Source organism: Typopeltis vanoorti, chromosome 6 (assembly GCF_054136105.1).
Source record: "Typopeltis vanoorti isolate ZY-2024b chromosome 6, IOZ_Tvanoo_1.0, whole genome shotgun sequence".
Taxonomy (NCBI): Eukaryota; Metazoa; Arthropoda; class Arachnida; order Uropygi; family Thelyphonidae; genus Typopeltis; species Typopeltis vanoorti.
Window position 1 is genome coordinate 39709980 of NC_143554.1, and position 13266 is coordinate 39723245.

Below are 13266 nucleotides of genomic sequence, written 5' to 3' on the forward strand. Positions count from 1 at the left end.
CAAATATTTAACTAGTGCAGACTATCTTGAGTCTCTGTAGCAGGGGTCGACAAACTTTTTAGTCCATCGACCCCTTCATGGAATCCTTGATCCCTCATCGACCCTCATCATGTTAAATAAATGAATAAATGTTATCAATAATAAATTTCTCAATTTAAAAATAATAATTCCTACACTCTTTTACTTTATTACTGCTACTCGATAAGAAATAATTAAAGAAATTTATAAAGAACATTAAAATTTAAACCCCCTTTTGACTCCTACATATTATCGACCTCTTGAATAGCTACATTGACCCCCCCCCCCAGGAGTTGATATCGACCACTTTGCCAACTCCTGCTCAATAGCCAGGTAATCCTGGGTATATTCATAATAAAAATTTCCCATATAGGTTCCCTGCAATTAGTTAATTATCCTGTTGAAAGGATTTCTTTTCTTTTTTTTTTTCTTTTTGGTGGCTTGAAAAGTATATTATACTTGACAAGATATATTCCTCTTTTAATTCATGCTATACATCAGTGGAAGTTCACAGAGGCACCACATTTTCTCTGCAATAAACCTAGATTTTTAATTCTACAAAACAGGTAAACCACCATTGAAAAACATGCAATATACTTCTCATATTACTCTAGCCTCATAACCTTAGTTCTGAAGCTAGTGTAATCTATTGATTGCAATGTAAATATGGCTATTAGTAGTTTAATTCCAAACAATGCAACTCTACCAAACACAACTTTGTGCATGAAATATCTTTATGGCTAATATACTTGCACATAGCAAGTAGCTTACTTTACACCATGTTACCCTTTGTATTTCTTAATGCACAGGATACCTGCTTCACACAGAGAATGATATCGCAATACATTAGAAAAACAGTTCTCAAACTGGTTTTTACCTTCATTGAGGTTTCATCAGCAAGAGCCAGACCCATATATATATATATATATATATATATATATATATATATATATATATATATATATATATAAATAAATATATATATTCGAGATACCAAGTAATTTTATATAAACTTGGTTTTTAATCCTATTTCCCAAGTGAGAAAACAGACAAGTAAGTCAAGTTTGCACCTACACATAATGCAAGTCTGAGGCAACTCATTGAGGCTCCCACTCAAGCTGAAAAACTTTCTATCTCTCATCCTGAGATTTTATTTAATAAGGTCAAAGCAACTTGTGGCAACTTGTTTAGGTAAAATTCATAAGAAGTTCTGCATTACTTCAACCTTACCATTGTCAGGTCTGGCTCCCACTGACGAGACCTCAATAAAGGTCGAAACTGGTATGGGTAGTGAGCATTGCCTTCAATGCATAGCATCATTGAAGTCAAGTTTGCACCTGCACGTAGTGCACGTCTGAAGCAACTCGTGGTAAAGGTGGATTAAGCTCTGATCACTTTCCTTAGTATTTTTCCCTTAATGCAAAGCACATCCCCTTGCAGAGATCAGAGCTTAATCCACCTTTACCACGAGTTGCTTCAGACGTGCACTACGTGCAGGTGCAAACTTGACTTACTTGTCTGTTTACTCACTTGGGAAATAGGATTAAAAACCAAGTTTATATAAAATTACTTGGTATCTTGAATACATAATATAACCAAGTTAAAAAACTTTCTACACACACACACACACACACACAAGGGCAGTGATGGCGAACCTTTTTACCCAGATCTTTTTTAAATATTGACATTGTTGATGTGCCACTTGCATGCGTGCATTATAAATTTAACTACATAATCATAGATGGTGACTTATACATATCATATTAGGCTATTTATTTAATAGGACATTGATATAAAATCTATGAATTCATATTATACAATTAATTTAATAAAGTGAAATTACAAACATTACATTTAATGACTTTTCTGTTGCTGAGTACTGGTAGAAAGTTGCTTTATAGAAGGGCTATAGTGTGGACATTTTAATGCTACACAGGCAGCGCTCAAATCATTGCCCAATCTATTTCTTCCTTTCAATTTGATATAGAAGGGCTATAGTGTGGACATTTTAATGCTACACAGGCAGCACTCAAATCATTGTTCAATCTATTTCTCCCTTTCGATTTGATATTATTTAAGGCAGAAAATAGAGTTTCACAAGTGTATGTAAAAGAGAAAATTGTTAGAAGAGCTTTAGCAAAGATTTTAAGAGCATGAAAGTTTTCGGGAAGGCTATTCCACACGCTTAGAATTTCACAGTATGAATTTTTACATGTGGTATCATGCAGATGTTCCAGCTCAAGTTCTAATTCATTTCTAAGAGCAATAAACTTTCTTTTCCAGATAGGATTACACTGGAAGTCGGCTAGTTGCATTTCTAGATCTTTTAAATCCAACCACTCAAAGCCATCTAATTTAAGATCCATGAATTCTGTTTCATCAGGATACTTTATGAATTGGATTGTTTGTTCCAACATTCGAAATTGTTCAAATCTAGAAGAAAACTGCTCAGTTACTGAATTTAGAACTTCGATAGATTGGTTGATGTGTTGTTCACGATTTTTGGGGCTGGTTTCGTTAAAAAAAAAATTTTCATTCTTGGGAAATACTTAAAATTGTAACTTTCTGAATCACACTGAAAATATTTTGAGTTTATTCTCAAAGCTCTTGATCGTGCCAAACATAACATCGACAGATTTTCTGAAACCTTGAAATTGTATATTAAGTTCAATCAGGTGCTATGAAAAATCTGTGAAAAACATCAGCTTACTGAGCCAAGCAGAATCGTTCAACTGAGAAAATTCGTGCTCCATGCTCTTCGTATTTAAATATAATTTAATTTCATTTAAACATTCAACAAACCGTTCAAGTACTTGGCCATGACTCAACCATCGAATATCAACTTCGCTTAAAAGTGAATTAAATTCTCGTTTGTTTAAAGTCCTGGCAGCAATAAATTTAGTTACCTTTGTTACAATTCTCATCACATCATCCAAATCCTTTAAGCCTGATTTCGCCCACACAGTCTCCTGATGTATAATACAATGGAAACAAACAAGGGGATGACCAACATATTCTGTAAATTGTTTGATAAAATTGACATTATGGCCAACCATATTAGGTGTGCCATCAGTTGTAATCGAACTGATGAAACAGATAAATCTATCTGTTTCTCACGAAACACTTTAACAACACACATATGTCTTTACCTGTCATGTTTTGAGGTAAATTTTCTAACTTGATCAATTCCTCATGCATAGAATCACCGTGACATATCTTGCAATAATAGGCAATCGAGCTGATGACATAATATCTGTCGTTTCGTCGAGACAAATTGAAAAACAACTACGGCATGAGTTCAAGTCTTGATGGATTTGATTTTCTACACTAGCATTCATTGAAAGAGTTACCTACTTAATGGTAACTCTTTCATGCGCTTTACAATAGCTTCCTTATTATGAAAGTCCTCAAATAAAAATGTGCACTTTACGAAAGCTTCTTCAATATAATCACCATCACTAAGTGGGTTCCCATGTTCAACAATAGTATGTGAAATACTGACACTTGAAGCTACTAAATTTGAAGGTCCTGAAACAAATTTAATTCAAGTCCCTGATTGCAATTCTGCCAGTTTTAGATGTTGTGATATGTATTCTTTGCGTTCTTCAAAAGTTTTTTCTAGGAGCCATTTGTGCTTAGTTTCAAAAGGTCTTCTTACATTCCAAGTTCTACTCACAGATAGCTCACCACACAATTTACAGAGAACTTTATCACCTCTATCAATAACACCATTCCAGGCATCTTGGAAATTTCTTCCACTTCCTTTCTGTGATAATTTTAGTTTTTTATTAGTGCTAGCTGCCATTGTAAAAGGGTTCACAAATTAAAAAAGAGCACAATTATATACAGTGGTAATTAAGCAGTAATAATTAATAAGAACTAACAATTACTGGAAATGAATTATACACCAGCAACTCAAATTACTTAAGTGGCAGACCATGGACTACCACTAATTCTTTCAGCAGGGTTGCCAGATTTATTACCGGCACATTCATAGCAACCTTGTTATGTTTTACTCTCTATCATGCTACTAAATAGCAGCTATTTAGTAGGTTTTGTTGCAACGTCATTGTAAGTTGTTACTATTTGCATTATTTAACAAAATTTACTGAATTTATTGCAACTATAAAAATCTTCTCATCATTTACTCAGATAAATTCAATATTTAATGCTGCAAAATATATTTTCTGTTAAAGTGGTTTTAAATATACTCAGTGGAGAGACTTGGAATGCATGCATGAACGAATTTCACACAGAAGTCAAATGAAAACTTTAAGTTTATAATATATAAAGCATGTATTTATAAGTTTGAATCGTATAATATTGATAATTTTTATAATATCATATGACTATGCAGAAATTATAATGATTAAGAAAGAAAACGTAAACTTAAAACACTCGTTGTTTACAGGCTAGTTACAAAATAAAATAGAAATAAGCTAACTATAAAATAAAATAGAAATAGGCTAACTACAAAATAAAATAGAAATAGGCTAACTACAAAATAAAATAGAAATAGGCTAACTATAAAATAATTCCTTCAATGAACCAAAACCTACCTTCATCTTAACTGAGAGCAATTTTACACAATTTATTGCAGTTTTTTCATCAGAATACCAATATCTTTCAACATCCAAGGTGTGTCACCTGAAACCCTCAAGTGTGTTAGTGCTGACACGGGTGTCATAGGTTCGCCATCACTGTACTAGGGGGACTATGCCCCGCTTGCACCTATGGCCCCCAACCCCTTTTGAAGATTTGAAAGACTCGACACTCAGGGACTACCCGAGTGTCGAGTCTTCAAAAGGGGGGTTTAGCCCCCTGGAAATCCCCCCTCCCAATGAAGTCATTTGGAAATATGCACATGAAAAATTCCCAATATTAACTGATATTGTGCGAAAAATTCTGTCGTGTTTCGGATCAATATACTTGTCAGAATCTGCTTTTTCAAATATGAACGTCATAAAAAATCAATTAAGAAACCATATTACAAATGATCATTTGGATGATTGTCTGCGATTGGCCTTCTTCATATCAACTTGACTATGAAAATATTGTGAAGTCCAAACAATGCCAAATTTCACATTAACTTTTTTTTTTTTTTTTAATCAATCAGCATTTCCTGTAACTTGTGAGTTTGTAATCAATCTGTTGTTTTTTCTAACTTTGGTTTTCCAAAATAGAGAAACAAATATTTTATTTCAATATATTTGTTTGTTTGTTTTTTGTTATATTAAAATATTTGTTGTATTAAAATAATTAAAAGTGATAAATAAATTTTTAAATACACAAATAAAGTTTTTAGTTGTGTATTTTTTTTAGTTGTTTATTTGTGCGTAATCAGATATCAGGTTGGGGGAATGTGATCTATATAAGAGAGTAGATCGGCGAATAACTTTTTATATAAAAGTAGCTCGCGTAGTAAAAAAGGTTGAACACCACTGACATATACAATGACATATGACCAGAGCAAAGCTTAACAGAGTCATTAAAAGCTGTAACCATACTTTGTTAACTGTATCTCCAAATCCACAATGAATTTTGACAGACTGGATACAAGTTCCATGTGAAAATATCAGCCATGAAACTAGAACAAAATTCTTTAAACATCACATAGTGATAACTTTCCCGTACACATTATTTTCATTCTGATGAAATAATTTTTGTTTTGTTTTTATGTTTTCACATTTGACTATATGTGAAAACTTTTGTGAATAATTGATTTCTTCATGCCACTTGCTTGATTTTAAGAAATCAAATCTCCTTTATGATGAGTAATTTCACTCATGCTTTTGTTAAACAGGATCACATGTTTACCTACATCAAGCAGTAGTTTGTTTATTTTTATGTTATGAATGATGATGATTAATCCTCCATTCCTCTGTTCCAAGTTGAGACAGCACTGGATTTTAGCTAAACAACCTGTTGTTTTTTGCTGAAAAAAACTTTTTAGTCGTTTGTCAGGAAATGGTTGTATACACTGATAGGTCTGTTAATGGGAGTAAAAACATGAATTTCTGCAAAGAAAGAAACTGCTGCTTAAGAGAGCTGAATGCAAGATCAATTCTAATAGATTTTTTTTCCCCCTGGCATTTAACCACCTTACCAGCCATTATGTCTGATATCTGTTTATTGTATGGAATTTGTACAGTTTCATTGTAATCTAGTTTATTTTTGTTTTTAAGTGATGTCTTATGAAGAATTCTGTTCACAGTATTTTTGCTGTAGCCATTTTTTCAGGAAGATATTGATGATAACTTTGAATTCAACTTTAATTACTTGTTCACTGGAACAAATTTTCAAAGTCTGTTTTTCAGTGTGTTAATGACACCTAATTTTTGTGTTGGTGGTAGGAGTTTATGTGTATATATTGGCCAGTATGTGTAGGCTTCTGGTAAACAGTGAAGGAAAGACTGCCAGAAGGAAGGCATGTGACAAGTGTATCTAGAAAAGGATGTGTTCTGACTTGAAAGTCAGAACACATCCTTGGAAAAGTTGGTTAGGGCTCGCATTCAGAAATGGGTTGATAGTGAAGGTCATGTTTTAGCAACTTGCTCACATTCAATACTAACCTTTGAACCAGACAAAGTCTGGTTCAAAGGTAAGATAATTCTATATCTTACCTTTGAACCAGACAAGGGATATTGGATAGACCATGATACTTTTGAATTTTGCTAATGCTTTTGACAGAATACAGCATGGAAGACTTTTTGCATAAATTGGAGAATATGGGTTTGCATTATAAAATATTAGCAAGTTTAAAAAGGATGGCTAACTGACAGATATCAAAAAGTGGCATATGGGAGATGTCTGCAAGCTTTAAGGTAACTAGTGGTGTACTATGGGTCGATCCTTGGTCCACTGTTATTCAATCTGTACACTAATGATATTGGGAAGGATTTGATAGGCAGCATACAGGTATTTGCTGATGATGCAAAGATAGATAGAGTAATCAGGAATGCTGCTGATATACAGTACTTGCAGAATGATTTGAATAGGCTGGAATTGTGGGCATGGGAAAATGGATGTCAATTCAGTGTCAGTAAAGTCATGAACTTTGCATGATTAGATATTCAATGTCATATTATATTGGTAGGATTATGCTAGAAGAAACTGATCAGGCTATGGATCTTGGAGTGTTAGTAGATAGCAAGCTGAAGTTCACGGGTCATGTAGCAAAGATTGCAAATATAACTCAAAAGATAATTACAGTCAGTGCTGAAACGAAGTTTAACATTTAAGATAATGATGCTATTTCGACTCTTTATAAGGCCTTGATAAGACCTAACTTGGACTATTTGAGCAGATCTGGTCAACTGGCTTCCATTGTGATTCAATAAAATGGGGGGAGAGAGAGAGAGAGAGAGAGAGAGCAAAGGAGAGTGTTAAAAATTATATCAGGATTATGGAATACTGATTATGAAGATAGAGTGAGAATTTGTAGACTGCAGACACTAGCAAACTGGAGAAAGAAGGATAATATGATTGAGACATACAAACTTCTGAAAGGGTCATACAAGATTTCAGTTGATGGAATGCTTCATTTTATGGAAGGTGGGGGAAAGGACAAGAGTGCATCTTTGGAAGCTGAGAATGAATTCCACAAAAAAGGGGTGAGCTAGAATTTCTCTCATAGGATGATGTGTGATTGATTGCCACTGGATGTAGTATGTGCAAGCAACATGAATGAATTCAAGAATGAGTATGATAGCTGGTGTGTGTGGCCTCCCTAAATGAGTCTCTGACTCCCTAGAGGTCTCTCTTAATAATAATAAAAATAAACTATGTATTGTTTAGTATAATGCCGCATTTATGCCATATCATTGTAACATTTTGAACAACTGTTATCTTGGCACCTTATCATATGCCTTTTCCAGATGAACAAAATTTAAATACAGATCCTTGTTATATTCCCATGATTACTCAACTGTTTGTCTTCAAAGTGAAAGCAATAATTCCAATCATTCACAACTCTGCATGCAAAAAACCCCTGCTTCTCACTCCCTTGTTCATACCCTCCTTATATAGCTTCCAGGGATGATCTCTTGTTCTCTCCTGATCTCCACCATTTTATGAAAAACCTCTTTAACATTTATCCTATAGCAATCCTTTACCAACTTGTATGTCTATATTGTATCACCCCTCTTCCCTCATCCATTAGACTCAGCAAATTGCATCTTCTCAACCTTTCCTTATATTCAACATTCCAGAGATCCAAAACTACCTTAATCAGTCCACTCTTGACCTTTTCCAACATCTCTTCATCCTTTTGAAAACCAGGTGACCAAATCTGTGAACAGTAGTCAATGTGTGGCCTAATCAAAGCCTCATACAATGGAACAAGAATCCCCTTACTTCTACAAGTCAGTTCCTCTGCATCATTTCCAGAATTCCTCTACATTTTAATTTTACCTTTTATCATCTCTGATTCCTTTTACAATTCTTTCTGCCACCTTTCTGATATTTATCTTCTGTATTCTCACCAAAGTCTTTCAGTGACTTTTGTTCAGATCCAGTAATCTACTGTTTATTTGACCAGTCAATTATCAGAACGGCAAGTTCAAATAATTGAACTACTATTAAGTCGTGCTCTTACAGAGAAGTTGGTTGATATGCAAGGATCAGTTAATTGAAGGGTTTTAAAGTTCGGATACCTAGTAGATTACTACTTTTAAATAATGCTATTCTTTCTTACACTTTTCGTTCTTGTCTTACACTATTCTTTCAGAATAGATGTTAACATAAGTCAATCCTTAGCAAGTAACTGCTAAGAACTGTTTATAAGCTCTCTTCTTTTCCATGACTGCCTCTTTAACTTCCTGAGTTCCCCATGGTGTTCTGATTTTTCTATCCTTGAAGATAACTTCACTACATACTGCTCTTAGTGGGGAAAAAACAAACAAGCAAAAAATAGCAATATTTTTGTTTCAATTTGCAAATGAATCTCAAGGATCAATTCTTGTCTCTCATTTTTAAAAAAAAATAATATTTGTATATTTAAGTCTACAGTTCACTTCTGAAAGCTGGCAAACTTTGATTTCTTTTGAAACATTATTACATACTTTTCAATATCATATTTAATTTTATCCTGTTCAAAACATCATTATTTCAAATCTACCGTATATTGTTCATGTGTCCTGAAACAGCTTATATATATATCACTATCAACAATAACATTGAGGATTTTTTGTTTCAATTCTTATTTTTAAATGTCTCCTCTCTATGTAAATTTGTTCACATCTTTATCCAACATAAAAATGTGAATAAAACCATCCAAAATCAAAGTTCTAAAACTCCATGGCATTAGTAATGACTAGATCATGTCCTGAACAGAAATCCTGCAGGTACTTGCCATTATTAGCTTTACTCCATCCACCAAATTTTAACAGCACTCTAAATACCAAATTTCATTAAACTGCATCAATAATGAGAGGAATTATTAACATCAATCTGATTCATTTCGGCAAATTTTGCAAATGAAAACAGCCAAATAAAAGAAAAAGCAAGAGGAGGAAGAAAAATCTTGCAATCTTGAACCTAGGGTTGAAAATCAATACTACAACATATGCATACAATGAAATATATGCTGGATTTCCTCGCACCCCCACTATTCTATCCCAGAAACTCATATTTTCCTATTCCCAACAAAACTGGCACACAAATTAGAGAACATATGCAATTAATAGACAAAAAATACTGCATAGTTATGTATAGTGAAGATAGCGGATTTAGACCATTTAATAAACCATTAGTAAAATTTAATGAGCCTGGTAGCAATGTATATCACAGAGTGGCCTCCTGCAATGAGTTCTGAAAACCATGAAAGTCTCCTGTAATAATAATTTGTTTAGATTCATTTTTGATCATTGATATTTCTATTATGATAGCAAGAACTATCCATTGCATGTGTTCTGTGTGCCAGTTTTGTGGGAAGAAGAAAATCTGACTTTCTGGGACAGAGTAGCCAGGGCAAGGGAATCCAGCATATATATATCATTGTATGCATATGATGTAGTATTCTGCTATGACCAATTTAAAATATTCCACGAACTCTATTTAATAGTAAAATTTAATGAGCAAGTCAATAAGTGATAGCATGGATTATGAATCAATGATCCGTTTTTGGTTATGTTCTGCTGACAATCGTTTATTCAGTTTAGCAAATGATGCAAAACTGAAGATACTTTTAGGAAAGATACTAATGTAACTTTTCTGGACAATTTCAACAGCTATAAGAGTCGACAAGTGAGGGTGTTAATGTTAGGTTTTGTTGGTGTTGGTGGTACTGTACTTCAGGTGGCACAGTGTTGGTGGTACTGTACTTCAGGAGATGGAAGTGGCAAAGAATCTTGGGATAATGGTGGATAGAGAGTTGAAGTTGAAAGGTCATATTGCAAAGGTAGCTAATATTGTGCAAAATATAATATTGTGCAAAACAGTGCAAAAATATTGATAAGAACACTGACAAGTGAAAACAAGGAAGTTGTTTCAAATGTAAAACTGAATATTTCATATCTGGACTACAGTGTACAGATCTGGCAGATGAGGAAGTTTAGGAAAAGTTCAGAGGTGAGTAACAAAAGTAATTCCTCAGCCACTGTGGCTGTGAAATGATAACTATGAAAGTAGATAATGAGAATGTAATTTGCAGAGCCTCATAAATAGAAAGAATGATATATAACATTATTTTTAAGAACTTAACTGTTAGATATTTGGGATATTTTTCAAAGGATTGAAAGAAAAGAAAAGGATAAGGGCATGAAAACTACAAAAAGGTGTACATCAAGAGAGCAAGAAGTAGATTTTTTTTTATGCCAGAGAATGGTACGCAATTAGCAGAACACTGTGGAGAAGATAACAAATGTAAAGACAGTATAGAAGATACAGTACTGTTTGCAGTCAGTCATATCAAATGGTAATCTGGCTGAGACACATCTTGAGCAGTCCCATTTCTGAAGGTTTAATCTCTCCAGCTTTTCTTCCTCACCATACTGATAACCAAATTTTTTAGTTATCAGTATGGTGAGTTAACCATACTGATAACTTCCAGTTAACTTGTCTGTCAATAATGACAGACAAGTTAACTGGAAGTACTTTTAAATTGAATGACCTGGGCACTACCTCCCACACCACCACCAGGCTCCCATGAATAAATGTGGTGTAAAGTGACTGTCTGGGATATCCTACACTATGGATAAGTATTCCTACCCATTAATTACTTCCTGTTATGTCCCACTGACTTTATAGGCTATTATCTGTAATAATAATTTCATCCTGACTTGCCTACTCTAAGAACAATAGTGGGCATCATCCTAACTGGAATTAAAGTATCACTTCATAGAGTACACCACATACCATGTGTAATAATAAGTTCTGAATAACATATAGCATCTGCACTGCCTTTAAAGATTTTTATCATTCAAGTTGTGATAATACAAGACTAACCCAAGTTTATATATTTTCTCTATTTTTAGTTTGTAATATGAATATGTGTTGCTCATGTCAGCAAAGTGTGTGTGTGGGGGGGGGGCGGAATTACAACAATTAAACTATTTTTTCCAGTTTTTCATACCAGTAACCATAATCTCCATTATTTAAAATCTACGCTGACTTCACGTTAAAACCATTTTGTATGCCTTTAGTGATAGGATTAAAATCTGTCACATCAACTGTTGGGGCTGGGTCCGACAGATTCATTGAAATAAATGAAACATACTAATGGTATGAATCAAATTCTCCATATATGCACAGATATCTTAAAATTTTATCCATACGTCCAACAACCACAACCCAGCTAAATTATTCTTTTCTAGTTATCCAAGCTACGGTACTTTCTTCATCAGAAATGCAACCGTTTTGGAAACCATTCTCTAAAATAATGTAGCATACTACAATACCGCTTTTTTAAAAATTAAAATACAGTACTTACTAGGTGCCGGCAAATCCCCAAACAAATCCATATCTTTGAATGGATATAACACAAATTCAGTCTGAATTAACAGCTCTTTACTGTTAAAAACATGAAATCTGCAAATAAAATGGCCACCAATTATTTCAGTGTAAATGTGCGTGTTTTTTTTTTTATTAAAAAGAAAAATAAATAGCTTAACTTTAGTTTCACAAGCTTATTTCATTCTACTGATAGTGTGCTAACACGTTATGATTATTTTGTTCCACAACACTTGCTGACACGTTACAATTAACCAGCAATGGCTAGGCTAAAGCCACAGATAGGTGGTTTAAAAAAAAAAAAAAAATGCTGTTCCGGCCTTTGGTCATATGGCAGACGTGCAAATTTTAACAAATTCAGTATAGGGAGTGTTCATTTTTTTTTTTTTTTTCACAGAAAATTATCTCAAAAACAAACTAACCTCATGGTAATTATAACTGCGTTTAATAACTACAACTACTAGCTTGCTCCAGCGATTTGTTATTTTCAAGGCAGTACATTCTATAATTATGAGCTTCCACAGTTCAGTCGGTATAGACGAAGCTATTTGATTGATTTCCAGGAAGACTTGGGCTCGATTCCCTTCCATAACCTGAGGAACTTTTATCTGGTCTCTTCCAACTAAAGGTGAGGTAGCTGGTCTCACACGGGAGTGGAGTTTTTTCACAAGGAAACTCGAGTTTCTCGTCCTTCTGAACAGCAAACCATTTCCTTGAACACAAATATCTACTGTTCAGATTAACCATCCTATTCCGTAGGATTTCGGTTTCGAATGTCTACACGCGTAAGTGTAAATCAACAATAACTTTCCATAATTATTAGAGAGTAAAAAAAAAAAAAAAAAAAAAAAAACCATGTATCAAAAAATAAAATAAAATAAAAAGAAAAAAAACCAGCTAACTCCTTCTTTATTCCCTTATAGGGAGTAGGCGAGGCCTCTTTACTCTATCTCGCTTTTAGAGATTGAGTGGGCAATTTAACACACACACTTCTTGGAAAAAAGAAGTAAATGGACACCTCCATAGACAAGAAGCATCGTGCCACTTAACGAGTTATGTGTTTGTAGTTCGGTATAAATAGGGAAACTTGGGGAGTTTGAAAGAGGCATTGTGATAGGATGCAATGTTGAGAGCCTATCCGTTCGGCAAATTGTTAACAAATTGGGCCATCCCAGGTCAACGATCAGTGATACCATACTGAGATGGAAGCGCAGGGAGTCAACTGCAAATACTACCAACAGCGGACGACCCACTATACTCACCGAACCTGACCGAAGGATAATATGTAAACACTGCCAT

General features: G+C 34.0%; 1 protein-coding gene across 1 annotated transcript in view; it reads right to left on the reverse strand.

The window, feature by feature from the left end:
• Positions 1–12205, reverse strand: part of LOC150105397 (integrin-linked kinase-associated serine/threonine phosphatase 2C-like) — a 177199-nt gene extending 164994 nt beyond the window's left edge. Inside the window, exon 1 of the mRNA XM_090394128.1 lies at positions 11948–12205. Within this exon, the coding sequence (XP_090250254.1) occupies positions 11948–11978 (31 nt within the window). The 5' untranslated portion in view covers positions 11979–12205. The remainder of the gene's footprint in view (positions 1–11947) is intronic.
• Positions 12206–13266: the final 1061 nt, after the last annotated feature.